The following is a 27988-nucleotide window of genomic DNA, read 5'->3' on the forward strand; positions in this document are numbered from 1 at the left end:
TATATCACCAACCAAATAGATCAACACAATGAATTTTGTGTTTTGTAATTGTATGCTTCTATAACACAGTACGGTAACCAGGATTTATTTTTTTCATTGTTATTACATGTGTATAAATTGACTAAATAAAAAATATGACTATATTAGAACATAATAAATATGACACCTGTGTCACCAACTGGGCCTCGCTGGCCTTTAGGTCCAGGAAAGGAAGCTCCTGGAAGTCCTGGTGGTCCAGTGATACCTTTGGCTCCAGGGAATCCATCTGGTCCTGGAGGGCCAGGGACATCTGTGCCTTGAAATAATAAAATAAGTCAGTCACATGATTTACATTTATTTTATACTCCATGAACCATTTAGCATAGACATTATTGCAAAATGTTTACATTTATCTTACCACTTGCTCCCTTCATGCCTTTTGCACCTCTGAGTCCATCTAGTCCATCCAGACCTGGAGGTCCTGGGGACCCTAATGAAGTCCACAAACAACATTCAAATTATTGTGGTTCTTCTTTTTGATCCAGGACTTTACAAGACAACAAGAATTTAGCATTTAATATTTCCTCTTTCTTTTGAGTGATTTCAAAAACGAAACTTAAATGTTAGATTACAAGCTACAGTAACAAAGTGAATAATCATCATTGTGTTTATACCTGTAGGTCCAAATGGGCCAGGTGCACCCAATGGTCCTACACCTCCTCTATCACCTGGAATACCTGGAAGCCCTGGGGGACCAGGTGGACCACGGGGTCCAGAAAATCCTTTATGAAGACAACAAGGAAGATGTCAAAAAATTGTGTTTGAACCTTGAAAGTATAAAGTATAAATAGATAAAGGCTAAGATTAAATTTAGAAGAAGAAATAGTTATTTAGTTTTGTTAGTTTTAATGGCTAATCTTAAACTACCTGGTTGTCCTTGTGTTCCTGGTTCCCCAGGAATACCTGGTTTTCCAGGCTCCCCTGTTATTCCACTGGGTCCTGGATCACCTGGATCTCCTGGTATCCCTCTTGGTGCTAAAGGAAATCATTTTGTGTATATAAATTAAGTTCACTTGGTGTATATGCAGTAGTGCTGTATACTGACTAAAGCAGGAGTTCTAGTTCTAGTTAATTTTTTAGAAAGCTATGTTTCCATTCCAGTGGCTAACATATAAACTCACCACTAGGTCCATCATCCCCCGGCAATCCTTTGGCGCCAGGTGAACCAGGTTGTCCATAAGATTCTCCTGGCTCACCTGAAAGACTTTTAGGCATTAGGCCAACTGAATTCCAATTCAATTTGTGCAAGGGTATAGTTTGTGTATTGTTTATCAGACTTGTTTCCACAACATGAAATCAGCTCTTGCATATTGTACATACCAGATAGTAAACCACACATAGCTTACTTTGTTACTCACCCTTGTCACCAGTAAGTCCTGGGAGCCCTGGGATACCTATTTGTCCAAAGAGCCCTGGATCTCCCTTTAACAGATATTAACACATTCAAACTATTTAATATAATTTCTGTATCTGACTTAAGAAACAATGTAGAGTGACAACACATGCTAAAAGACTGCACACAGCTGTCAGTGGTATCTAAAACAATACATTGGGCTTGTTTTATACCGGATCTCCGTTATGCCCATGATATCCTCTTGGGCCAGGAACCCCTTTGATTCCAGGGTACCCAGGGCATCCCAGTATTCCTGACCTTCCCGGGGGACCGATGGTGCCCTTAAACCCTGGTGGACCTGGCCATCCTTCAGGTCCGGGATCACCCGGAATTCCTCTTGCACCCTTACGGCCTGTAGATATTTTATAGGCTTTTTGTCATGCTATACTAAAATAAGACCTAGAATAAGTGGAAAATGGAAAAAAAACATGCCATCCTAAAATATGTTTATGAAGTAACATATTCATTGCCTGAAAGGCCCCTCTGCCCTTGTGGACCCCTTCTTCCTGTAAATCCAACAGGGCCTTTTGTCACAGTCAAGGTAAGTGGTGGTCCTAATTCTCCTGGTGGTCCTTGGAGACCCTTTAGACCTGAAAAGAAAACAAATCAGTGTTATAGCTTAGTTGACATATATACATTAACTTAACTTACTGTAACAGTTTTGACACCTACAGTAAATGCAAGAGATATTAAGGTAATTCAACCTTTTACTGCCTACAACTCTTTTGGACTCAGTCTTTTAGCTCGAGGCCCGTTAACAACTGTCTGATATGCTGTGTATTTGACCATATTAGTGTGGTAATTTTACTGAATTATTTACTGAATGGTGGCAATTGAATATTTGTATTTTAATGGGTTACACACAAACTTACCTTTAATACCACGGAGCCCAGGTTCACCTGGGTGACCAGGAAAGCCTCTTTCTCCAGTTATGCCTCTGAGTCCTGGAGGCCCAGGGAAACCTGGCAAACCTCTTGCGCCACTTCTACCATGTTCCCCCTTCTGGCCTAGATGAATTGAGAGGAAAAAAACATTTAAACCCATACAGACTAGTTGACAGATAAAAAAAATTGAACGTTAAACAATTCTTGTTGAGAAATTAATGTTTTAAATTTGGGATAGACCAGTCACCTTTATGACCTGGCCAGCCACTAGCCCCGTGATCTCCAGGAGGGCCAGAGTTGCCTCTTGGCCCAGCTGGGCCTGGCACACCAGGAGGACCAGGAAAACCTTGAGGTCCCTTCCTTCCTTGACCAGGTGGACCTATATCTCCCCTCAAACCCTTCTGACCAGGATAACCTTTGCAAAATTACAAAATGTAATGAGAGAAATGTATTTATTTATAGCCTACTTATATTGGCTACACAACAAAAATGCATTACCTGGCAATCCTCTAAGTCCATCATTTCCTGGAGATCCTGCAGGACCAATAGGTCCAGTCAGATCACACACAGTACAAGGTGGACCTGGGTAACCAGTATCTCCGGGGTCGCCATCAGCTCCTGGATCCCCCTTACGCCCTATTTGTCCAGGTTGGCCTTGTATGCCTGGGATTCACAAGAACTATTGTTCAGTCAATTGGGATCGACAAGACAACCCCAGTGCCCAGGTTGTCTCTGTTATAGAGAACATAATACTTTGTGTATTTGATTTGTTTGTGTTCAACTGAATGTAAACTTACCTGGGGATCCCGGGTTTCCAGGAAAACCACGAGGTCCAATTGGTCCATCAACCCCAGGGAGACCAGATGGGCCAATAGGGCCAGGAATAGCGGAGAGGACAATTCCCTGAGCACCCTTTCTGCCTGGGAGTCCTGGTAACCCAGGAAGGCCTGGATGGCCATCCAAGCTAATCCCACTGGGCCCGGGTTCACCTGGATCACCATTTAAACCTGGAGGTCCTTTTGAAAATCGGAAAGAACTGTATGCGTATGACCGACCATTCTAAAATTAATGAAAACCTTATGAAAAACAATTACATTTTAAACTGACTTCTTAAACAGCCATTACCTGGTGGCCCAATCCCTCCAATTTCACCATCATCACCTTTCTCGCCTTTGGGGCCTTGTTGACCTGGAGCTCCAAAGGGACCACTTCTTCCTGGTTCACCTGGAAATCCTAAAAAAATGCATTGAAAAACATTGCAACTCAAACCAAAAATGTTTCGAGGTTTATGATTATGATTCATGCCATATGGTTCAGTATTTTGGTCCAACCCATTAGGGTTTTAGCAAGTAGCAAATAAATACAGTGGGAACACGGTGTCCTTTAAGGATTACTAAACAATTGGCATCAGGGCAATGAAAATGCCAAATTAAACTAACTTCCAATATGCAGGATTGTTTTTATGTGAAGCAGATATGACTTACCTGGTATACCTGGCTCACCACTAGGACCAGGTGGCCCGATTTCATCATCAGAACAGCATGTCTCAATTTCACCTGGTGACACAAATTTGACTTTTAGAATTTTCAGAGATCTGGCTGCAGTTTTGAAATTTTTTTATTTGTCTCTAACCTGGAGGGCCTGGTCGTCCAGGAACACCTGGAAGGCCGGGATGTCCTGGATTTCCTGTAGGTCCAGGTGGCCCTGGAGGACCTGGAATCTGGAAGCCTGGTTGGCCTACAGGCCCAGCAATACCTTTGGGCCCAGTTAACCCAGAGTTGCCTTTGGGACCAGGTAATCCTGCATACCCTGCACCCTAATAATTGTCCATATTGTATTAATACAATAACTAATAGTAATAATAAAAAAGCAAATATAAAAAAATCAGAACTTGGTTTTTGCCAGCACCATCAAATCATATATTAAAATAATAATAAAGCAATATTCAAGATGTACACACTTACAGGTGGTCCAGGATCTCCTAAAGGACCAGGGAGTCCATCGTGTCCTGGAATACCAGTTGCTCCTGGAAGACCAGTTTCTCCAGGTAATCCTTGATCACCTTTGGCACCTTTTAACAACACAAATCACTATAGACAGGCTATAGACGTTTAACATTTATCCTTACAAGCTTGTAGCAAACCATAATTCCTTTGTTCTTTTAACTAGTACCCACCTTTAACATCTGCCACAACAGGGTCACCTTTCTGACCCTTCTGTCCTTTTAAACCCTCAATTCCTTTTAAACCCTTTAGGGAAACAATTAATCAAATACAAAACCACTTTTAAAGCTGCTTCAGTAAATCTAATTTTAGAATATTAGAATGAGTAGGTTCTGCTCTTCTTACTTGAGGTCCTCTTGGTCCCTCATCTCCTTTGACTCCCAGGTCCCCTTTAATTCCTTGGCTTCCAGGCAACCCTGGAGGTCCTTGATATCCAGGCAGACCTTGGGGGCCAATGCTTCCACTACTAGATATACAGTCACATTCCCCTGGACCACCTGTAGATGACATGCATATAATACAGTCTGACTATGATGCAACTCGTTCACACTTACTACCCACACTAACTCAATGCCAAACTAATGAGACAGCATCAGTATAAATCTGTTTCTCTCTGGTTGATCACTTTCAGGGTATTCCCACTGGACATCATAAAATTCTGCCAAAGATACAAAGAACAACATCATAATTAGTGGGGTAATCCACAAAATCAGTAATGGTTTACCTTTAATTCCTTTTAGCCCTTTGTTCCCGGGAGCTCCATTGGGTCCTGGGTTACCAGGATCACCAGGGTTACCAGGCTCACAATAGTAATCTGTGGGACCAACCACTCAAAACATGTAGTCCAATATTAAAAAAATAAATGACTGCATTTGAGTTTGCTTTGTTTGTATTTCTGTTTGTTTTTTTTTTTTTTACAAGACAAAACTTACCTCCACATCCTGGTCATGTTCCATTATATTCCGGAAACACACACAAACAATAAGGTACTTTTTACTACAAACACACATTCTTAACACGTTAACTGTTCATACAGTATAGTGGAGGTATTGTGTTACATCAATTCAACATTTACCTGGATGCCCAGGGAGGCCTCTGATGCCTTTTCGTCCAGGGGGCCCTTTATGACCCTTTGATCCAGGCAATGGGTTTATTTCAAAATAATTAATTTCCCCTCGTTCTCCCTTGTAGCCCTTTGGCCCGGGGGGGCCTCTTGGACCAGGAAGACTTGACTCCACTAAAAAAGTGAGAAAGATGAAGTGAAATGGGAAGGAAATTAAATTGAAATCAGACTACTGTAACTATAGAACACTTATCTGAAACATACACTGCAAAATATATTTCCAAGGACTTACAGTCATAATGGTATGAATTTGAAGATTTAGAAAAGTAAATAGCAGATATTGCTATGACTAAATTTGAAGGAAATTAGAGATATGGCAAATAGGTTAACAGTTCACAGTTAAGCAATCTGCTCCAGGGAAATAAGACTGATTGTCTGACTGAATAAAATTAAGTCTGTTTGGTTTCTCAGTTGTGGTGATAATAACTGGTAAGAAATACTATGATATTGCTATAATTGAAAGAGGACACAGCACAAACATACTGTACTGTAGATCAAAACTTCATATGTTGTAGATACAGTCTAATCAGGTCTTAGCCTGACCTGGTACTGTTAAGCCTGGTGGGCCAGGAGGTCCAACTAGGCCCATGAATCCACGGTCTCCTGGGGGTCCAGACAATCCCAGGTGGCCATAGTCACCCTTAGCACCTGAAATAGCCAGAGGCAAAATTAAGTGAATCGATAAGTGCTGTGTTATTCTCACACAATAATCAAATATTTTGGAGATTACTTTAAGAGTTTAGTGTCTTGTGCAGAGACTTTTTGACATGTGGCCACACTTTAAGCTTCTCATTGGTTGGACACACCAGATCCAGCTAATCATCAATGTGTAGGATAGGGTTATTGGAAAGACAACAAGGGCCGTAGCTCTTTCAGACCAGGGTTTGTTACCTCTCATAAAGTGCAAGAAATGAAAATATTGCAGTCATTGCTATGGTCTAACCTCTGTAGTCCCTTCCATCAACAGTGTATGTTGGACCAGGGAGACCTGGATCTCCTGGGTAACCCTAATGGATGCAAGGACACAGATGGAAACCAAAATCACAAACATTCAAGGATTGTACTGTCTAGTCCATTCAAGGACTAGTACTGGTAAAAGTGTCATGAAGTGAAGTGAAGTTATTAAGTACACCTCAGTCTAAAAAAGCATCTGTGCTGATATAATAAACAGTAATGTATTGTAATTTTATATTTCCCAGTAGCTCACCTTCGAACCAGGTCTTCCATTGAGTCCTGGAAATCCTCTTTCTCCAGGAAACCCCTGAAATTTATTAACATGTTTTATTCTGACATAAATAAATTCAGTGTAAAAGAAGACTCCTCATGTGTACCTCAAGCCCCGTTGGTCCAGTTCCACCAGGAATTCCTGGAAGACCCTACAGCAGAAATAGTGGAAAAAAGAGTATACATGAAACTATATATAGTATTTGTGTGTGTGTGTGTGTGTGTGTGTGTGTGTGTGTGTGTGTGTGTGTGTGTGTGTGTGTGTGTGTGTGTGTGTGTGTGTGTGTGTGTGTGTGTGAGAGATCAATTCCAGATGTACAGTAAGTGACCCACCCGCTGTCCTGGAAATCCAGGAATTCCCTTCTCTCCTTTAAAGTACCTTAGTTCAATTCCTGTAGAAAACTAAATAGAAAGAAATGCAGATCAAACACCTTTTTTTTGCTTCCAGACACACCTCAATGCTAAAGTCTAGAGCTAGAGCTCACGGCCACGCCTTTTGGTCCACATAGTCCAGGAAGACCTCTGTTTCCCTTAGAAGCATAAAAAATAGAAAATTGAATTAAAGAAAAAGTATGATGATGACATTTGGATTCATTACATAAAAAAACAATTTGTATTCACCTTGTAACCTTTGGGTGGAAGAACATCTGGAGGATGTTCTCTGCTTTCCTCTGGTCCTTGTTCTCCAGGTGGACCTTGATCACCCTGGAGAAGAAAATTTCAAAATGTGAAGATATGTATACAAAAGCTCAGTTTAAGGCTGTCAAAGACCAAATGCTGTCTTACATTTTCACCCTTATCTCCTGCCAGTGATCCTCCTGGGTCGCCCTACATAGCATGATAGTTTAGTAGTCACTTCAAGAGTTGTTTATTCAGCATGCAAAAGTCAAGAGAGATATGGTGAAGACTCACTGGCGTTCCTCTGTCACCTTTTGGTCCATCTAAGCCCTAAATAAATCCACACACATACACTGCATTTTCTGTGATGTAGTTGATGACTGTTAGTCTAATGTGTTGCTGCATAATTGGCATGTGCAGTAATATTTAATCATTATGTATTCAAAACTCGCATGATTTACCTGAGGTCCAACTGGGCCAGGAGGGCCAGTGAAGCCTTTAGGCCCAACGTTTCCTTTTCTTCCCTGTAAAATAAAATTCACACAGATATCCTAAGAAGATGAAGCTAGTTCAGTTTAACTACAACTGGAGAGTGAACATTTATATTTATTTGTTGGAATATATTTACAATATACTGCTTTAAATACATACAGGTAGGCCACGCTCCCCCTCTAGCCCACGCTCCCCCTGAATAATACATAAAAAAAAAACAAATGTGAGATGAGACTTGATATAGATACAGTCAACTGTATCAAGTATCGGCTCAAACAAAGGGAGAGCTTACAGGAATCCCTGGAAGGGTAGCATTGAACAATAGGGTTCCCTTAACTCCTTTAGGTCCAGGAAATCCCTGATAAGAAGAGACAGTCCACAATAATTAAAAGCTAAATTTTTTTTATTTCTGTGACCCTAATTTATCTACAAAAAAACAGCAATCAGTATTGCACTCACTGGAGGCCCATGAATACCATCCAGACCAAAACTGCCAGGATCTCCTGTTTGACCTCTCGTGCCATTGCAGCCATCCACTCCTGGCAAACCAGGCTCACCGCCCGCTCCAGGGTGTCCCTGAAGTAATGAAGCAGCAGCTGTATTAGATGTCAAATCAGGCAATGAAAGCAATCAGGCCAGCATTTATACTGTACCTGAATATGCCCACTAGGGGGCAGATTAGACACATGCTACATGTACAAACTCCTGCATGTAAAATCCTGTATCTAACTCCACCTAACTCCTGTAATAATTAACCATAAGCACTGCTGCACAGCACTTATGAGCAATAATACTCTGCCCCGTGCACAGTTTCTCTCCTTTGAGAGACTATTATTGTCAGTAAATTTTAAAAATATATTGAACATCAATAGTTTACTCACAGGTAAGCCTGTAATACCAAGAAAACCAGGAGCACCAATCTTGCCCTGAAAATGTAAGAAACATAGTAATTTGTTACTTCATTGTTTTAAATTATTCACTCTCCTGCACACACATTATTTTTTGTCCATCACTGACATTGATTTATTTGAATTACTTTAATAAAGTTTAGTTATGCACACTAACTCAGTTGGATGTTTATGCATTGTTTATGTTTCCATAACCTTACATGCAAGACACAAAAACACATCATGGGCAGTAACATTTGCACTAACACGGTCTCCTTTGGGTCCCTCTGGGCCTGGTGATCCTTCTGCTCCTCTCCTGCCTTTGTCTCCAGTTAGTCCTCCATCTCCACGTAGACCCATTGGACCCACCTGGCCTTGGTCACCTGGTTTACCTGGAGGTCCCTACGATAAGTAATGAATTACAAATCATCAGCAGATATAACATCTAGTCTGACATAAAGTACATGTACAGCTTTTTTCTGGCACACAATGAGCAGAGAGGGTTCGTAGCCTACCCGTGCACCTTTGGCTGGAAGACACTGACACACAGAACAGTCTCTTCCTTGACATGGACCTTCAACATTTCCCTGAAATGACAAACAGAAAAAATGGGCCTCAAATCAAGTGAAATAATGGAAAGTGGCTGACTTTGTATTCACAAAACATCAGCAGGTGCTTCAGATGTGTTTGGGTAAATCTGCCATTCTGAGCAGCCTTGGGAATTCTGAAAACAATTTTATGTGAAGACTGAATGGTCCTACCAAACTTTAAACAAATCCATTTTCTCACACAGTCTTAGATAAACATTGAGCTTGCTGACCTTGATTAGAGGAAAATCTCACCGGGCTTCATCGTCCTCCCGATGCAGTAACTGACTGAAAACTATTCAGTGAATGCACACTGTGTCAACTGTTTCTAGCACCTGTGTGTAGTGCAGGCTCATCCAATTCACACAAATATTAGCAATGGTCTTAAATATTTAGATTAGTGCACATTCAAAAAACTGAAATGTACAGTTCAGTAAACCTTTAAACCTGAGCAGCGTTTGAAAAGATCAGTGAGCTTTACTTTATTGGTCAAAGTGGGTACATGTGGTGTACGTGATAGTTTTATACATCTGCAAATAATAAACTGAGTGTAGCTCCTAAACAATAAATAATAATAAAAGTCACCATGTGAGTTTTTTAATTCTCATATAATATTTGCTCTTTCCATTGCTAAGCATAAAGTGTCAATCATTTCAATTCTTTTTGCCTGGAGAGACTTGGAGACAAAACTGACCATGCACATACAGTATCTGGATATACAATAGGTTTTATTAAGGTCAGTTAGTTGAAGAAGATCTTAAATACGGGAAACTGTGGTTACTGGTGTTTGTCACATTCCTTTATATTAAACACATGCCTTGGATTAAGCTTCATTCTAACTTCAGTTGGTGTGTAATTACTGATGCTATCAAATTTGTCAATGTTTAGCCAGCACTGGATAATCAGTAGATGTAGGTTTAACTACTCTATAATAAACCTCTTAAAACTGTTATTGAGCAGCACCAAAGGTTTCCGGGGTTTATGGTGTATGTAAAGACCTGGTACTTGTTTTTATTTAGCCATAACTAACCACAGACCATGTGCTTGCATAGGATCTCATAGAATCCCATTTCAGTTCAATTCAGAGCCACTAGGTTGTGATGGTGTTTCATTGAGCACCACTGTGTCCCAGCAGTATGGGTATATAGTGCAGTATGTTTGTATTATTTTATTTTATACTATGGAACTCATCTAAAACCAAATGTGGATGTAAAGATTGTAACTTTCTAATACTGTAGTTGTTCTACTCTGATCAGCTGAATATGCACGGTGACCTACTGTAGCAGAAAGGACTTACTGAGCTGATCTGCTGCACAAAGACGACCAGGACAAGGATCCACCTGTGAATTTGACAATGGCAGTAGAATAAGACCTTAGCTAAACTGAAATGTTCCTGGTCATCTTATAACGTCACACTGTGAGACTAGAGTAAAGGAAATGACACATGACAGTCACTGACGGTATCAGTGTGAAAGTGCAGCTTCCTGCCCCGTGTGAGTCTCAGTGGAGTGGGTACGTTTTTGTGCTGTAAGTTCCCGTGTTGGAATGCAATCAGGCTTTGCAGATGTGCTGAACGTCTCAGTAAACAGACAAGAAGTGTGTTTGCCTTCTCATAAATAGCGAATCTGAGCAGGTGATGTGTGTTTCAAAACCGAGACGTATCACAAAAATGTTTAGAATAGCTCAAATGGCTGTCAGCTTGGAGAGACTCAATGGAATGTGGTGCACACGTTAAAGATGTAACGAGTGATTTTAGTTACAGCTGTTTCATATGCTATGTCACATACAAACCATTCTCTATTTAGCTCAAGATTTTGACAGGGTGCATACTGGTTCATTTGGGCCTTGCTACTGATAATATGCATGATCTATTGGAAAAACTACAGTATTCCGCTGAGACTCACCTGAGGGTGCAGACAGTCTCACCAGTACCTGATAAACTCATTTCTCATCTCATCTGGCTGCTCAACAAATGAGTTTGGCCCCAGTACTGCCCCCTACAGTGGATAAAGAGAAGTATAAGATGTCAAACACACCATAATCATTAAAATGTAATGTAATTACTATTATTGTATTAAGTATATGATGTAAATATTATGAATATGGTACTAGTAGCAGTTGAGCACCCTAGTTTATACCAAAGCATTACACCCCAATATATAGTTTATGCAAGAGATTACAGTTCGATACGCAATGTTTACAACTCACCAAACTGTAGAAGCTCAGCTCAATCTTCATGTAGCCACTAGCGCAACCCAGGCAGGGACAATCTCTGACAAGGTTCCAACTAATCTCCAGCTTTTATGTCAGTAACAACCAAACTGAGCAACTGCCACTGTTTGTTAGTATCCGCAGTGTGATGAGAAGGGTAACGGCTGGGCTTGGCTGCATCACTACGTTCAGACCGCCTACCTCTTCAGGGTCAGGTTAAACATCTGTCTGTGGACTGTGCTCTTTTTTGGTGACTCATTTACCACTGGGGAGCTCCAATAAACGAAGCCGAACGACCAAACATCAGCGATAGTGTGGATCGGTTGAGTGTGGCGGCTGGCTGCAGGAGAGGCGGCCCAAAAAGGCATTCACCCCCTGTAGAGTTTCTGTGGTTACAGCTGAGCTTGTGGATGTCACTGGGGCAGCAGCAGTCATGGGAAGGCCAGCGGCTATAGTTCCTCTCATCCTGCTTGCGGTGATGCTGATGGGCACTGGAGCCAAAAATGTAAGATGTTTAATTATTTACCATACTGACAAAACACTGTAGAAAGATCAGCTAAAATCTTATATTTTATAGTGCAGACACATCTGACACAGTCTTATTAATGATCCTGTCAGGACCCCTGTGTTGAGTCTGGGTTAGCTATTATACCACATATATGTTAATTGATTTAGGTTTGAACTACTTCTGCTATTAGTGTGTCATTGTATTAATGCTAATAAAATCTCATCATTAATTTTTCTCCTTTATAAATCCTGTATCACTGTTTATAGTTGAAGATGCTGTTTTGTTTTCTTTGCTTTACATGTGTTCACTGTTGTGTACATTGTGGAAGCCACTCAGTCCTCACTGCAATAATGTTGTTATACACACCGTGGTCTGTTTGTAATTGCAGCATCTGTGCTTATATGAAAGCATCTTGCTTAGGGTCTGTTTGTACATTTAGGTCTGTGTGTACAGTACTCTTGAGTGAGGCATGCTGGTGGGCCTTTTCATTAGACGTGAAATAGATTGTACAGTATATGACAATAACAAATCAGTAAAGGAAGGATGGGCTTTAACTGTATGTGGTTTACCAGTGACAACATGACAAGAAGATATTATGTCATAGAAACATAGATATAAGAAGTTTTATGGCTCAGTTTCATTAGCATCAGTAACTTTACAACCCTACAATGCATATTAACTAATGGAGGAAGAAAACGGATACACAGCAATCGTTGGCCATTAACACTGCAGTTATGTAGATTCCTTCATGAGTTGCACCAGGTACTGTATTCTCCTGGAGAAAAGTCACTGGTCACTACAGTAAGTGAAAGTGAAACTATTTAGAATGTTATTATTGAGTTTTAGTGACTGTCTGTGATTCCCAAGCTAAAGGAAGATGGTAAATCATCTAATCTAATCATTTAATCTGAAACATATACAAGTATAAATGTGTTTTTTAGTGTGTCTGCAGTGGGAAGTCAAGATGCCACTGTCCAGGAGTAAAAGGCAGCAGGGTGAGTGAGTCATATGTTAATCTAAATTAATTTAATGTTTTTCCATTTAAAAACTGCTATTTAAATTTTTGACTCATTAGTGTGCTTCATCTCCTACAGGTGCATTACACAGCAAGAATGTGATATGTACTATAGTGTCAGTTTCTGTAAAAACTTTACTTTTGTATGTAAATTCTTTACATACAAAATGCTAAAAATATATAAATAATAAAATTAAAATAATATAAATAAAATAAATACAAAATTATTTTACTTACTTTATTAGGTAAGTTAGTTTGCACACACCACACATTAATTAATCGGACTGATTTTGACACTGATATTAGCGTTCATTATTAATTTTACTCATTATATAGTAAAGTTTTCTGTCATTGTCATAAGAGCATGTGAAGCTGCATGTGCAGGGCCAGATCATAAATGTACTTTGAACACAGATTTTAAGAATAGGATGAGGTGGTACTGTATAAGAATATGGGAGGAGCTGCAGTATGCGGGCTCAGTCTCAAGGGGAAACAATTAAAATGAATGGAGTCATGCTACAGTTAGAAGCATTTTGCTAATTAGTCCCAGTGTAGTACCTAAATGTTCAGTTGTTTTAACCTAACATTCATGAAAGTGATTTATCAAACAGAAATTATGCAATGAATAAGTCTATTGTTGCATTTAGTCCATCTACTTTTGCTCTGTGTCTTACAAAAACACAGGGAGACAAAGGTTTTCCAGGCGAACCAGGCCCCCCAGGACCACAAGGTCGTCCAGGATCAGCTGGCCACGCTGGGCCCATAGGCCCAAAGGTCAGCTTGCCCCTTGCAGTTGCCTCAGTCTTCTACTCTGTACATCCAAAATGTGATGTGAGAGGGCAACATTGACTAATAGCGTGCGGACTGTGATGAATTACACTTTCTGTTGTGTTCCTAGACAAATCGTGCTTATACCATGTCTTACTGGCTTCCTAAGATTAATTGTAGTTTCCTTTCTTTGACAGGGCAACACTGGGCCTGATGGGCCTGCAGGACCAAAAGGCAACCCGGTAATACAATTTGAGTTTGTGTGTGTTTTGGTGTTGTAGTGTGTTTACCCTAAGTCAGAGTGAGTTTGTTATCATTAAAATTACTTATGTGTGTTTTTTGTCATTGCAGGGCCCTGATGGAAAAGAAGGATTTGCTGGGTCTCATGGTTTACCGGTGAGCTCACATTTGTGTTACTATATAAAAAGTTAGCAAAGGTCTGCTGATGTTTGAATTGATGTCTGGTGTCTCTACCAGGGTGTTCCAGGTTTACAAGGACCTCCAGGACCCCCTGGGGCCCCAGGATGCAATGGAACAGATGTGATTACATATTAAATAGTCATTGTGATATTAAAAGCTGTTTTAACTCATTAGTATGATAAAAAACAAAGACTTTCATTTTTAAATGGTTTTATGCTCTGTGTGTAATACCTATGTAAACATCACACCTTTGTTTAGGGAGAAGATGGACTTCCTGGTGTTCCCGGTGCCCATGGTTTAGATGGACAACCAGTAAGAATCCACATTTAGGAAAATGTCTTGTCTGCATCTGACAACTTCAATCTTTCATTGTATAATTATCCATAAAAATGTGTGTGTCTTGTGTTTACTTTTCGTACTTTTTCTCTATTACAGGGAGCTCCAGGACCGCCTGGACCTAAGGTAATAAAATGTAAAGTCTACTTTACCTCATGGGGCTTTTTAGTTAGGGTGAAGATGCAGTTACTCCCCTTAAGAAGTCTATTAGCAGGAAAAAAAACTGATGATGCTGCAACTGACCCTCAAGATCCCAAAGCTTATATTATACCAAGTTCATGAGGGACCCATAACTTCTTTAAAGGTTTTGTCTGTTCTTTCATTTTATCTGCAACAGCAAGTCGATTTGTGAAACTAATTGTCAAGACCAACACAACTGGGAACAATGAATCTTTGATTGCATGCACAGAAGTACAATACTAGCATTAGGTGTCATGAGAGTTTACATTATTGACCTTGTGGAGCTACATATCAAAAAAAATGCAAATTGCATTTGCATTTATGTGGTTGGCAAAAACATCTTTTAGCCAAGGCAATAAACCTTAGGTAAGACTATCTGCCTGTGATGGAAACTGTGAATAGAGAGCCATGTGACTTGCAAGTCATGACACTAAATCTGTGTACTTGACATCTATTAGAGTCTAGTATTGGTGACACAGCATCTAGACAGAATCCTTTAAGTCAGCTTCCAACCCATCACTTGAATATTAAAGAAAACAGGCCCAGCCACTGATGCACTGCTTAGGTTGTACAAGCTGTTTTACATACACAGTGAAGACCAACCAATAAGTATCTATTTGTTAGATTCATTTTGTATTAAAATAAACATCCAACATTTTGCAGGGGGATTCTTTGGTATTAGTGGATCCAATGCCAGGACCAAAGGGGCTTCCGGGGAGGAAAGGCGAGCTGGTAATTATTTAATAATTTGGATTGATAGTTTGTTTTCCAAAGCATTTTCCATGAGTGTCAAAAGCTGTTTGGATGAATTACCCTTCTCTTTATTTAAGGGACTTCAAGGTTTTGCAGGGGATCCTGGACCTCCAGGGGATCCTGGACCTAGAGGATCATTTGTGAGTAAAATTGCTAGTGCAGATCAGTACAGATAGAGAAGTATTGATGCATATGTAAGGGCCTGATAGCACTGCGTTTTTCATGAACAGGGGTTGATCGGCCGTGCAGGTGCACAAGGATCTAAGGTAATTTAACATAAGTTTGGGAATGTCTGGGTGTAGTTTCTGAAAAAGTATATAAGTCAGTAGCATGGCACAGGTCCTTGTTTTAGCTCAGCAGACACCTGGGATAGTGTAAACGTTCTGGCTGCTGCTTTCTATCCAGTCACAACACGTGTTTATCAGTATTCCGAGGGCAGTATTTTGGAAATCCATGTGAACATTGAGATCTGCTACAGTTTCCCAGCTTGGTCGGTTAAAGATGAGAATGAGGGAATGTTTTGTTCTCACTAGTATTAGTTGACAGCAATGAAAGTCATAAGCATAGGATGGATCTGTGGGAAAAACAAGAAGGGAGACCTGGTAGTTAAACAAACAAACAACAAATGTTATTGCATTGTGCAGGGTCAAGAAGGCATAGGTGGAATGCCGGGACCTCGTGGACCAAAGGTATTTGCTTTGTTTCATAAAATATTAGTTATGTATATTAAATTTATAGCACGCAATTTTATTCATTTTCTTTGAATCTTTCTGTTGAATGACAATAACATGGTTAAATTAATATTAATATGTTTGACGTAGGGGAACCAAGGACCACGAGGCCCACCGGGCCCTCCAGGTCGTGTTAAAGAGTTTTTAAGTGGGTCTCAAGTGTTAAAGGTACAGCAACACAACAGAGTGAAAGTAAAGTAATACATGTGATGTAACCATGGATCATTATATACAGGTTTATGTTCTGTTTAAATTATCCAATCAGTTTGTCTGGTGTTGAAACTTCAGGAATGATGCATAGTGAACCCCATTTAATGTGTTTCGCGCATTAAAATTTGAGTCAAGCCCAGCGATATTGCACTTTGGTAGCTGGGATTTTATCCAAATTTTTCAGTGGCTAATTGAACAGCGGGCTTATGCCAATTGCCAAATCATTGGCTGGATAAAAAGTGCATTTTGAAAATGAAAGCATTAAACAAAGTAAAGCAGACTGAGTTGAGAGAAGAACTTCAGAAGAATTTCTTTAATGATGCTTGGTGTCCCGAGCTATCGTTGCTTTTAAAGTTCATTTGACCCCATTACTGAAGGTTTTTGGATGATTCATTCCCACATTAAGTCAACGTGTGTTTCTTATTTAGGGCACAAAAGGAGACAAAGGAAATGCGGGAGAAAAAGGGTGCAAGGGTGAACCAGTACGTTTCTCTAAAAATGTAATCACATTTTGAAACTGTTTCTGCATGTTTATGTTTTGTTTATCTCACAGATTCTTGATCTGTCCTTAGGGAGACACGTTTGATGGTTATTACTTCAAAGGAGAAAAAGGAGACCAAGGATCTGTGGGCCAAGAGGTACTGTATAAGTCTTTGACTTATGTTCCAGAGAGACTCTGAGGCTGATCAGCAGAGGGCAGTGATGTAACATTACATACCTAGGACTGTGTAGTCTGTCTGGCATTGTGATATGCATGTCTAACATAACCATTGTGATTCTTTTGTTCATGTTAACGTGTAGAAGATCCTACTAAAACGTCAGAGAAGGATCGTTTAACCCAAGTCTCAGAGACAGGGACAGTCATCAGTGGTTTATCTTTGATGTATGTTAAGTCAAATACTTTAGATAACATGACAAGGCAAAAAATACATTAGTTTACTAAACATCATGCAGGCAAAAGACAACTGGACAGCGTAGGCAAAAGACTGTGATGTTGGTGTGTACAGAATGAGGGAATTTACTAGTAGTCGACCAAAACTGGCTGCATGACTGGGCAGCACAGAGCTGTGACTAGTTATGAAACAAGGACTAGTTAGAATGTAACTGAATGAAACACAAAAATGCCTTTATTGTCTAATATTCTTGTCTTTACAGGGAAAGCCAGGAAAGGATGGTGATCTTGGAGAACCTGGACACAGGGTACTGCTATTGAGTGCTATAAGTGTATACATAAGTAGTGTGCAAAATCATGATGATGTGTGTTTATAATGCACTAAGTGAACACATCGAATACTTACAGTATTAATGCAGTACAGTTTTCTTTAGGGAAGGCCTGGCCCTACAGGTGCAACAGGGTATCAGGGCACACCTGGAGACAAGGTTGGCAATCGCTTACTGCCAAATGCAATATGTAATTGTCTTGGTGCCGTGATATACAAATAAAATACTTTGTTTGCTTACTTTGATTTTAAGGGGGAAAAGGGAAATAGAGGTTTGCCTGGTTCACCTGGATCGGTAAATTCATAATTATTATCAATTTATTTCCTCCATTTTTTAACCTAGGGACATCCAGTAAGTCTAACTAGCACTGTACAGTAATTGAATGAAATTTGAAATGGTGCTGTCAGTATGCCCTCTACAGTACAGGAATTTGTTTTATATCCTTGCTGCACAATTGTAAATTTTTAACAAAATAGGTCTTTTTTTATAGATAGGGTTTGTGCATGAGCCACTCAAAGGATTTCGTGGAGAACCTGGTAGCCCAGGTCTACCGGGACCTCCTGGCCCTCAAGGTAAATATACAAAAAGTAATAATAAGAAGGCTAATTTATGGTGACCTTAACACCACTCTATTCACCACTCTTATTCATTTATTTATTCATTTTATATTTATTCTTTTGTTCACCTATAAAACAATTTTTTTTTCGTAGGTGTTGTGGGGTTTCCCGGACCTGCTGGACTTCCAGGTCTCTGTTCATCTGTCTCTCTGCCTGTCACATATGCACATTTAAAACAAAGTCTTGCTTTTAAATTTCTCCTATCTAATTGTATTGGTCACTAACTTCACTTTTCACAGGCCATGCGACTGGATTTTTCCTGCCAGGCCCACAAGGTCCCAGTGGCTTCCCAGGCCCCAAAGGAGATCCTGGAGATCCTGGGAGTGTAAATGTTGGACGTCCTGGTCCAGCTGGTGATCCTGGTGATCAAGGGCCATCTGGGGACATAGGAGAACCTGGACCACCAGGAGACAGAAGTATATGTTAACATAATATTAGTTTTACTTTTTTTGGTTTGTTTAATTTTAGAAGAAGCTGTGAGTGTTGTTGGTGTTGCTTGTAGCCAACAGAATCACCAAGGCCCCCCCAGGAATAAAGGGCATGAGCGGTATTGCTGGACCACAAGGATATGACGGGCTAATTGGAATCAAAGGTGAGAAATGATTATTGACAAATAATTAGTTCAAATTTCTTTGGTTTCACATTAGTGTGACATCACTTCATGTTTTGTTTTCTATAGTACTATAAAGTAGCAGTACTGTAGTAGTAGTATAAAGTAGTAATATTGACATGCTGAATGACTGTTTGTGGTTATATACTGTATTTCATATTTTATTAATCTTTTCTGACATTTTCGGTAAAAAATAGTTATTGAGTAGTTTAGGCTCTAAAGAGTCAGAGAAGAGGAATTTAACAAGACCTTACAGCATAATAAAACAGGACTCATTTCTCCATGCAGGACAGAAAGGGGAGCCCTGTAATGAGTGCACTGGACAAGGACCCACAGGACCACCTGGCCCACCTGGTCCACCTGGCAGCCCTGGTAAATCTGTGTTCTGAATTTAATCTGCTATTTCTACCTTTTGGGAGAATAAAATCTAGCATAGACCCTCAATGTATGTCTGTTGCTCAGGTTACAATCAAGGACCAGGACCTAAAGGTGATCCAGGCTTTCCAGGACCTAGAGGTCTACTTGGAAGACCAGTAAGGAAAAATATCTTTAAAATTTAGTTTTTGTTTGAGTTTAAACTTTACAATTAGTAGTAAATAAAAATTGACTTCCATAAAGGGTCCTCTTGGTGAAACAGGATTACAAGGCCCTCCAGGACAAAAGGGAGATCCATATCATTATAGCAACCATGGGATAAAGGGAGAAAGGGGAAGCCCAGGAATACCTGGCAGGCCTGGTGCAGATGGCTACCCTGGGTCTCCTGGGTTACCAGGGCACAAAGGCAATCAAGGCTTTCCAGGGGATACGGTGAGGAGGATTTCACAAGCATTAACATACAACAACAACTGAGTTGTTTCTACTGTATCTGGCAATATTTGGTGATTCTCAACAGTTTTTATTTGGTCTCCAGAATCTCTTTCCAGGGCATGATGGAGACAAGGGTTTTAGGGGTCAACCAGGGCCTGCAGGCAGTCCAGGACCAGTTGGGGAGCCTGGGAGAGTGGGATATGGGCCTCTTGGACTTGAAGGAATTAAGGGGGATTCTGGGGTTCCTGGGTTGCCTGGACAGCCTGGAATTCCAGGTAAATATTTTTAACATTATCATTATGACAAAATATCTATGACTAAAGAAACAGTGACTAGTAGCCAGTTTATATTTTTGAACTGCCTCATGTCTTCATCTCTAACTACTACTGTAGGTCCAAAAGGAGAACCTGGCCATATTCATGGCAAAGGATTTCCTGGACCACCAGGGTTTAAAGGTCAACCTGGTTCTCCTGGAATCCCAGGTAAGCAGATTTATGTGAGTGAATCATTATGATGTACTATATGTCTGTATTATTTATATGGATTGATTGATAGATGCATCATACAATAAATAACAAACAACCATCCAGGGGATCAAGGAACCTCGGGACCACCAGGATCACCAGGTTTAGCAGGAGAAAAAGGAGAAAGAGGTGATGTGTCATGGCCTGGAAGTTTAGGAATCCCAGGACCTAAAGGTAACCTAAGTGTTGAGAGTTTTGTAGCCTGGGGCTAAATTAAAATTCTTAAAGCATATTTTGTACATTAAGTTAATTTAGATGTTGTTACGATACCTCTGTATAGATTAGGGAGTGTCATGTATGTATGTGTGGGTTTTTAGGTGACAAAGGGCAGCCAGGGCTCCCAGGCCTTCCAGGCAGAGGTCTTCCTGGTCAACCAGGCACACCAGGCCTTCCTGGTCTCCCTGGACCTCAGGTTAGAGATACACACAAAATCTCCTAATTTCCTACACCAAAGGTCTACCACATATATATAAGTGTGTGTGTGTGTGTGTGTGTGTGTGTGTGTGTGTGTGTGTGTGTGTGTGTGTGTGTGTGTGTGTGTGTGTGTGTGTGTGTGTGTGTGTGTGTGTGTGTGTGTGTGTGTGTACATGCGTAAAATAAAAGTAAAACCAACTGTCCACTTGTACTGACTGGACAGAGAAGCTGGGAATGAATCAGTATTGAGTGCTCCACTGACGGTCAGATTAAATGTTTTTTTTTTTTCCAGTAGCCAGTAGACTGTATAACTGCTGCCCCTTGTGGAAAGTAGGGGTAGAAAATGTGGTTTCAAAAAAAACCTTTTGTTTTTGTGGTTCTTTTAGCAGTACTAAAGCAAAGTCCTGAATAAGTGGTACAACTTTGCTTTTTAGGGTGAAAGCGGCCTTGGATATCCTGGCCCCCCAGGCCTTCCTGGGCTTCCAGGTGAAACTGGCATTCAGGGGCCTATGGGAGATCCAGGGTCCCCTGGTCTACCTGGGGTCCCAGGACTTACTGGCAATCCTGGTTTTCCAGGAGAAAAAGGTATTCACATAAACAGAAATTCGCAAGAATTAGCTAAATATGAATAGTTCAACCAAAAACAACAGTACTAGGGATATTCATGCAAACATGTATTCTGTGTAACATATAGGAAATAAAGGATTCCAAGGACCCCCAGGACTACCTGGTACCAAAGATTTATGTATGGGTTTACCTGGACCAATGGGACCACCAGGACCAGATGGCTATTCGGGACATCCAGGTCTGTGTATATATTCTTTACTGTTAAAGCAAACTAAAGAGGTTAATAGATTAAAGCAGTTATTTTCACCATCTATTGTATACCTCTACCTGCCCCCCACTTTGTTCCATGTCTGGTCCACCTCTGCAGGACCGAATGGCTCCCCTGGAGAGAAAGGAAATGTTGGTGGGCCAGGGTTTGGTCGTCCTGGTCCCCCAGGTGAGCCTGGTTTCCTTGGACCATCAATCCCAGGTCTAAGTGGAATTTCTGGACAAAAGGGCATCAAGGGACAAAATGGCCTCCCTGGTCTACCAGGTGTGACATTAGATCACTATCATTAATTTGGATTTAATGACAACATACAGACAATTCACTGTTTGTCTTTTTAGAATAGTTAGAATAGATACAAACATTTTTTTAAAGTTGTACTTGGATTTCTTTAGGGTTAAAAGGAGACCCAGGGCCAGATGGCCTACCAGGATATGGACCAGAAGGGTTGCCTGGAATCATGGGACCACCAGGACAAATAGGTAACAGACTAATGCAAACACAATACAATACAATAAAATGTGTAGGTTTTCATCTACTGTTGATAATTCACTGGAGCTGGAGCAGTACTGTGCGGTAAATGCCCCCATGATTGCTTACAGGTTCCCAGGGACCAGATGGAGCCAGAGGGCCCCAGGGTCCATCAGGAATACAAGGTGACCTAGGTCCCAAAGGTCCTAAAGGACGTTCACCAACACCACCAGCTGATCTTATAGGTCCCCCAGGGGAAGCTGGTGATACAGGTGGGCTTCACACTAAATTATTAGAGTCCAATTGTTATTTACAGTTATAGGTAAGTTCTGATTCATATTATAGGAGACATTTGTCAGCACACATGTCACTTGTTGAAGAGAATCCTCACCAACATGTGTTTCTGCTATATTACCACATAGCTTATGATATAACTTGAAACTCTATTTGTACTGTCTAAGGTTACCCTGGTCTAGGTGGTCCTCCAGGAGAAACTGGAAGCACTGGCTCAAAAGGACAGAGAGGACAAGGGGGAGTGCCTGGGTCTCCAGGATTAAGAGGTTTGCAATTTGCTTTCCTACTCATACAGTAAATATTTAAGTACCTTATTAATATTTCTGTATTATTATAAAGAGTAAAAATGTATTAACATGTGTATGACCAGGTGCCCCGGGTGATCCCGGTAGAGATGATCCTTTATCAAAAGGTAGCCAAGGACCTGATGGAGCTCCAGGAGACCCAGGAGTAATAGGGCCTCTTGGTAAGACCTATGCTCTATATTATAGTTAATACTGAACATCAGCATCCAAAGAAAAGAACATGTTACCTAATGAAACTTCTTTACTTTTAATTATACAGGTCCGAAAGGACTAAAAGGAAATCCAGGAGTCCCTGGAGAGCCAGGTCCAAATGGCGCACCAGGTTTAAAGGGTTACAAAGGACACAAAGGAGAACCAGACGACTACAGATATGGACCACCTGGACCACATGGTCAAAAGGTGAGAGCTGATTGTTTTTGTAACATGCAGTAAAATGTAATTTAATAAATTACTCGAATAGATTGACAAAGAAAACAATTCAGTAATAAAGGTTTTAATAAAATATTCACCTTGTCTTTTGTTTCTTCCTTTTCTGGTATCCAGGGTGAGAAGGGTTCAATTAATACTCATATAATGAAAGGCCAGAAAGGAGAACCTGGCTTAAGTGGACTGCTTGGCCAACCAGGAAACCATGGATCAAAAGGAAACAAAGGACCTCCTGGGGAAAATGGTTATGCATCACAAAGATTTTGATTTTTTTGATGAGTTGTACTTTTTTGAAAACTTTATTAATCTGTCCACCCTCACCTCTGTGCTGTTGCAGGCTTGCCAGGCTATCAGGGGCCTATAGGATCAAACGGACCTCCAGGAGGCAAAGGACATCGGGGACCTATTGGACATCCAGGCAAATCAGAAACTGCTTTTATTATACAGTATATAAACATATTTATATATGTATTCACACTGTAGAAAAGATGTCACTTTTAAATGCGTCTCTTCATTTAGGTGACCCTGGGCCACCAGGTGTCAGTGGTACTGTAGGGCCTAAAGGAAACCAGGGTAAAGATGGGATCCCTGGATTACCAGGGGAAAAGGGGGACACTGGTAAGAATAATATTCATTTGTGTCTGCTTTGAGCTATTGTTCATAACAGTATAAGAATAGTTAGTTTGTACTTGCAAGTTTTAGCTTTTTTAAACTACACCCAGAACCCATCTATTCTTACACTTTTTGTTAAATCTCTTCTATATAGCACTAGTTGATGGGAAAACAGGAAGGCGGGGTGACACTGGTCAGCCAGGTGAGTCAGTAGTTAATTATAATTTTCATGTAAATAGCACAGCATGAATTTACATAATAGTGTTAGCCCAAAATATCTAATAAATCATATTTAATTGTGTGCATATCTAAGGCATGTCATAAACTTATTGATTTAATATTAAGCAACATGAGCCTGGAGGATCACAAACTATTGGCCCCACTGTGAAGATAGATGTTCATATCATTGTAGAGTGACCAAAAATAAAAAAAAATATGGTTCAGGTTCAAAAGCCTTCATCACCCAAAGTCCCCAAATCCCACTCACTGATACTAATCTGTACATATGTTTCTTCCTGTATTATAGGTTCCCCTGGAGATCCTGGGTCTCCTGGCTTTCCTGGAACAGGCAGTCCTGGATTGATTGGGGACAAAGGATTTCCGGGTCCATCTGGGGTCTTTGGTCCAAGAGGACCACCGGGACATACAGGAGAATGTGTCCCTGGGCCTAAAGGAGCCAGGGGCCCTCCTGGGAATGTTGGAAGACCAGGTGAGAAAATGTTTTTACACAAATAAAAACTTAAAAACGTTTTTTCTCTGCCTGATGCATCATCAATCATGCATGATGTTACATAGTGGTAAGTTGTAATACAACTTACAATACCAGATCTAATATTTCAACTGATGTTGAGGGATATATCAGTCATCCAAACAGTCCTAAAAAAAGAATTTTAGGGCCATAAACATTTTTACATATTTTTTCTTCTGTCTTCAGGGTTACTTGTACTCATTTATGCACATTATGTATCTTCTGTTGCAGTTGTTTTGTTACATGGTACATTGGCTTTGGTTTGTTGTTCCTTTAGGTCCCCCTGGCTTTCCTGGTCCCCCAGGTCCAACTGTGCCTGGATTAAAAGGAGATAGAGGAGAACCAGGTCCTACAGGAAACCCAGGCTATAGCGGATCCCGTGGAGAACCGGGCTCTCATGGACCTCCTGTATGTGATCTTACAGGAAGATTAACCTTTAAGTCCAAAAACGCTAAATTCTATTTGTATGAATTACGGAGGTCATCTTGTTTCCCTTTTTTAGAATTTTTTTTTTACAATTTTTCTTGCATAATGTTCAGTTATATAGGTTTTGAACCTCTAATGCTGAGTGTTTCATTTGCTTCCTCAGGGTGAAAGAGGCAGACCAGGAGACCAAGGACCAAGAGGGGATCCCGGCCGTCATGGAAGCCAAGGGCCGGCTGGTAATTTATCATTTCAATTATGGCCCATGGGTTAGGAGTCTCTATTAGAATTTATCATAAGACAAAGGCATTTTGTCACCACAAAAGAGTAATTTTCCGAGAGTGATTTATGTTTTCACAAGTAAGATAAAATACAAAGAGGACAGAGAAAACTAAAATTTATGGGACGTACTATAACTTAATGTCTCTCCTGTGGTAATGATAGGTAATGCCCTCACAATTGTTTTATTGCCATGTGTTTTAGGGGACAGAGGAGACCCAGGAACCATCCCAGGACTTCCTGGTGCACCTGGAGCCAAAGGCCCTCCTGGACCACCTGGTAAGACATTAGTGCTATTTGCAGAAAACCAGACTTGGATGCACAGATATCAGTTTTGTGGAAAATAACATCCATATAATTCCTGTCAAATTCTTAAATGTAGGCCGCACAGGTCAACCAGGATTTGTCAGGTTCTCATATGAACCAGGACCTCCTGGCTTTCTTGGTCCCTCTGGCAACCGGGGAGCCCCAGGTAGCACTGGACCATCAGGACCACCAGGGGTTCCAGGTTAAACATTTTATCTCAACTCAGTCTAATCCAGAATGTACCTCTATTTACATTACTGTACAGTAACAGTAACAGTAGCTCAATTAAATGCTCAGTTAGCTCACATGCTCATAAAATAATGTGACACTATGCCTAATCTGAATTTTTTTTTGCCAGGTGCACCAGGTGTTAAAGGAGCTCAAGGTTCTAGCCCAACTGGATTGATTGGATTTCCAGGAAACAAAGGAGATAAAGGACGAGCAGGACTCCTAGGTGTTTGCATGTGTGGTGCTTGAAAAGTGCATTTGTGTGTCCATACATCACAAGGGCAGTGAAGCAGTTAAATCGATTCAGCTATATGCAGTAGTGTTTAAGTAATGGGTTTAAGACACCCCTATTATGTCAGTGGCATGCCAGTTAGGGATATTTTAAAATCATGTGAGTCCTGTTACTGTAGTACACCACCCAAACTCACTCTAACCGTAAACCAAAAATATCCCGAAAAAGAACAATTGAATAATTTACAGTGCATTTGGCTCTTGTTTATTATTGACATTTTAACTCTACAGGTCCAAATGGGACACCTGGATATCCAGGCCGGAAAGGTATTCAAGGTTTGCCTGGCAGGCTTGTTTCGGGGTTTGTTGACAGTTTTCTGGTAGCTAGACACAGTCAGAGTGTCTATGTCCCCGAATGCCCTCAAGGCACCAGCCTCATTTACTCAGGATACTCCTTCCTCTTCATCAATGGAAATGAGAGAGCACACGGCCAGGACCTTGGTGAGATTCTGAAAAAAGTTCACGACCAGAATCACTTTGTGGAGTGATACATTCATTGTATTGTTCTAATACACACATCTGTCTCTCAGGCACCATGGGAAGCTGCCTCCCTCGTTTCTCCCCCATGCCTTTCCTGTTCTGTGACACAGAAACGACCTGTCGCTATGCTTCACGTAATGACTACTCCTACTGGTTGTCTACTGACAAGCCTATGCCTAGCAACATGATTTCCATTACAGGAGTTGAACTGGCCTCCTACATCAGCAGGTATGCAGGTAGCACATTCCCACTGATATGCACGCTTAAATATTTATCCATCTATTGTTCAAAACAACTATGAACAACACAAGTGTTGAATCTGTTTGCGGCTTAGGTGCTCGGTTTGTGAGGCTACTACCAATGTAATAGCCATCCACAGCCAGACAACCGTGACACCTAATTGTCCCCAAAACTGGGAGTCGCTATGGACTGGATACTCATTTGTCATGGTAAAAACCAAAACCTTTTTTCCTCACTCTTTTATTTTTCACTTTTCACTAAAGTCATTGTATTATTGTTTCCCATTCATTCTAGCAAACGGGAGCTGGTGCTGAAGGCTCCTCTCAGCCGCTGGTTTCCCCTGGTTCGTGTCTGGAGCGTTTCCGCCAAGTGCCCTTCATTGAGTGCCACGGCAAGGGGACTTGTAACTACTACCCCGATTCCTACAGTTATTGGCTGGGCTCTGTTAACCACAGCAACATGTTCAGGTAAACTGTTCATTTCTATTTTTCTGTAGAATGTGTTGCTGCTTAATTTAATGTATATTTGTATCACTTTATGGCGTGTTCTCCATTCTACTGAGGATATAGTAAGGTGTTCATCTTTATTTTGTTCTTTTCTACAGTAAACCTGTTCCTCAGACAGTAAAGGGACCTTCTCTACAAACAGTCATCAGCCGTTGTCGGGTTTGCAGGAAACGATGGCCTCCTGGCTCAAGTGAAAGCCGCGGAGATGTTTAATTCAGCATTATAAAAGCAGTCTGTTGTGTTTGTAATGTGTACATCTGTTTGATGAATGTATTTATAGTTTTATCTGTCAGATTGTCATTTGATATTTAAACCAAATAACTGATTTTGTGCTCAGTGTAGATATAAAAACAAGCCATTACATGAGGCTGCCAGATATGTGTAAGTCTAGTAAATGTGCAGCTGTTTTACTGGTATTGATACTACAAGAACCCTTTCACAGCTTTGACTTGATCAGGGCTCTGCTAATATTGTTATTTCCCTAGTTACTGGTTTCAATTTGTGTTCCATTATCCCAAAACTCTTTTTAGTGCAAATACACAACAAAAACAAATCCCCTGGCATATACAATAGTGCAACCACTAAAAAATAATTACCATTTTTATAAAGATGACATTGCTGCTTCTTTTATTATCACTAGTTTAACGATGAAGCAAATATTAGGACGCAGTCGATGACACACATGTTTCTATGACGTCCGGAGAGGAACGAGCTGTAAATGGGGCACTTGTGCTTTGGAGTTCTTACACTGTGTTCACTTGCGCAAATATTGAGTCATTTATGCCCTCGCTCTAAAAGCATTTCTTTGAATTTCTGCATGTTAAATGGTGCAGGGATAAGATTCGGCTTTATGACTCATGCTGCCTGAAACTTTTTCCAGTGTTAATTGAAGTGTTGGGAGGCAACACTGTCGTCAAACTGCTGATGCGTCTCAAGGAAAGTCTTCTCGTAAGGGGATATTGTGGAAACAAA

At 40.6% G+C, this 27988-nt stretch overlaps 2 protein-coding genes across 2 annotated transcripts in view; one reads left to right on the forward strand and one right to left on the reverse strand.

Moving 5' to 3' along the window:
• Positions 1-11614, reverse strand: part of LOC114843977 (collagen alpha-6(IV) chain-like) — a 14388-nt gene extending 2774 nt beyond the window's left edge. Inside the window, exons 1-40 of the mRNA XM_029130936.3 lie at positions 11459-11614; positions 11155-11247; positions 10548-10590; positions 9179-9250; positions 8931-9065; positions 8658-8702; positions 8236-8352; positions 8069-8134; positions 7936-7971; positions 7746-7808; positions 7579-7614; positions 7453-7494; positions 7288-7371; positions 7152-7196; positions 7000-7068; positions 6774-6818; positions 6650-6703; positions 6386-6449; positions 5986-6090; positions 5395-5556; positions 5252-5260; positions 5044-5133; positions 4665-4816; positions 4493-4565; positions 4281-4387; positions 3949-4132; positions 3801-3872; positions 3442-3549; positions 3114-3332; positions 2815-2979; positions 2564-2731; positions 2305-2439; positions 1903-2022; positions 1606-1784; positions 1398-1461; positions 1161-1235; positions 907-1014; positions 654-761; positions 398-469; positions 167-295 (exon numbers count right to left, since the gene is read on the reverse strand). Coding sequence (XP_028986769.1) covers positions 167-295; positions 398-469; positions 654-761; positions 907-1014; positions 1161-1235; positions 1398-1461; positions 1606-1784; positions 1903-2022; positions 2305-2439; positions 2564-2731; positions 2815-2979; positions 3114-3332; positions 3442-3549; positions 3801-3872; positions 3949-4132; positions 4281-4387; positions 4493-4565; positions 4665-4816; positions 5044-5133; positions 5252-5260; positions 5395-5556; positions 5986-6090; positions 6386-6449; positions 6650-6703; positions 6774-6818; positions 7000-7068; positions 7152-7196; positions 7288-7371; positions 7453-7494; positions 7579-7614; positions 7746-7808; positions 7936-7971; positions 8069-8134; positions 8236-8352; positions 8658-8702; positions 8931-9065; positions 9179-9250; positions 10548-10590; positions 11155-11195 — 3661 coding nt within the window. The 5' untranslated portion in view covers positions 11196-11247; positions 11459-11614. The remainder of the gene's footprint in view (positions 1-166; positions 296-397; positions 470-653; positions 762-906; positions 1015-1160; positions 1236-1397; positions 1462-1605; positions 1785-1902; positions 2023-2304; positions 2440-2563; positions 2732-2814; positions 2980-3113; positions 3333-3441; positions 3550-3800; positions 3873-3948; positions 4133-4280; positions 4388-4492; positions 4566-4664; positions 4817-5043; positions 5134-5251; positions 5261-5394; positions 5557-5985; positions 6091-6385; positions 6450-6649; positions 6704-6773; positions 6819-6999; positions 7069-7151; positions 7197-7287; positions 7372-7452; positions 7495-7578; positions 7615-7745; positions 7809-7935; positions 7972-8068; positions 8135-8235; positions 8353-8657; positions 8703-8930; positions 9066-9178; positions 9251-10547; positions 10591-11154; positions 11248-11458) is intronic.
• A 111-nt stretch (positions 11615-11725) lies between these two features.
• LOC114843978 (collagen alpha-5(IV) chain-like) lies at positions 11726-27942 on the forward strand. Its single transcript, XM_029130939.3, has 52 exons — positions 11726-11966; positions 12911-12964; positions 13669-13758; positions 13950-13994; positions 14104-14148; positions 14230-14292; positions 14431-14484; positions 14608-14634; positions 15352-15420; positions 15519-15581; positions 15672-15707; positions 16086-16130; positions 16263-16340; positions 16811-16864; positions 16955-17020; positions 17538-17582; positions 17709-17762; positions 17856-17897; positions 18094-18175; positions 18314-18349; positions 18460-18636; positions 18723-18812; positions 19119-19202; positions 19293-19363; positions 19449-19637; positions 19741-19912; positions 20030-20119; positions 20228-20335; positions 20479-20573; positions 21010-21160; positions 21270-21380; positions 21510-21674; positions 21803-21889; positions 22010-22150; positions 22340-22438; positions 22543-22638; positions 22737-22876; positions 23021-23147; positions 23241-23321; positions 23423-23521; positions 23670-23717; positions 24042-24224; positions 24541-24671; positions 24853-24925; positions 25170-25244; positions 25348-25473; positions 25630-25725; positions 26022-26231; positions 26321-26498; positions 26605-26719; positions 26805-26977; positions 27115-27942. Exons 1-52 carry the CDS (start codon positions 11895-11897, stop codon positions 27227-27229), a joined length of 5016 nt encoding a protein of 1671 aa, XP_028986772.1. The 5' UTR covers positions 11726-11894; the 3' UTR covers positions 27230-27942.
• The last annotated feature ends 46 nt before the right edge of the window (positions 27943-27988 follow it).

This window comes from Betta splendens, chromosome 17, assembly GCF_900634795.4.
Source record: "Betta splendens chromosome 17, fBetSpl5.4, whole genome shotgun sequence".
Classification (NCBI taxonomy): domain Eukaryota; kingdom Metazoa; phylum Chordata; class Actinopteri; order Anabantiformes; family Osphronemidae; genus Betta; species Betta splendens.

What these genes read in the sequence shown, in the direction of transcription:
- LOC114843978 (XM_029130939.3), top strand. Translation starts at nt 11,895, where the DNA reads ATGGGAAGGCCAGCGGCTATAGTTCCTCTCATCCTGCTTGCGGTGATG. An exon ending in CGGGCTCTCATGGACCTCCT is followed by an intron (nt 24,672 to 24,852) that starts GTATGTGATCTT and finishes TTGCTTCCTCAG; the next exon opens with GGTGAAAGAGGCAGACCAGG. An exon ending in AGGACCACCAGGGGTTCCAG is followed by an intron (nt 25,474 to 25,629) that starts GTTAAACATTTT and finishes TTTTTTTGCCAG; the next exon opens with GTGCACCAGGTGTTAAAGGA.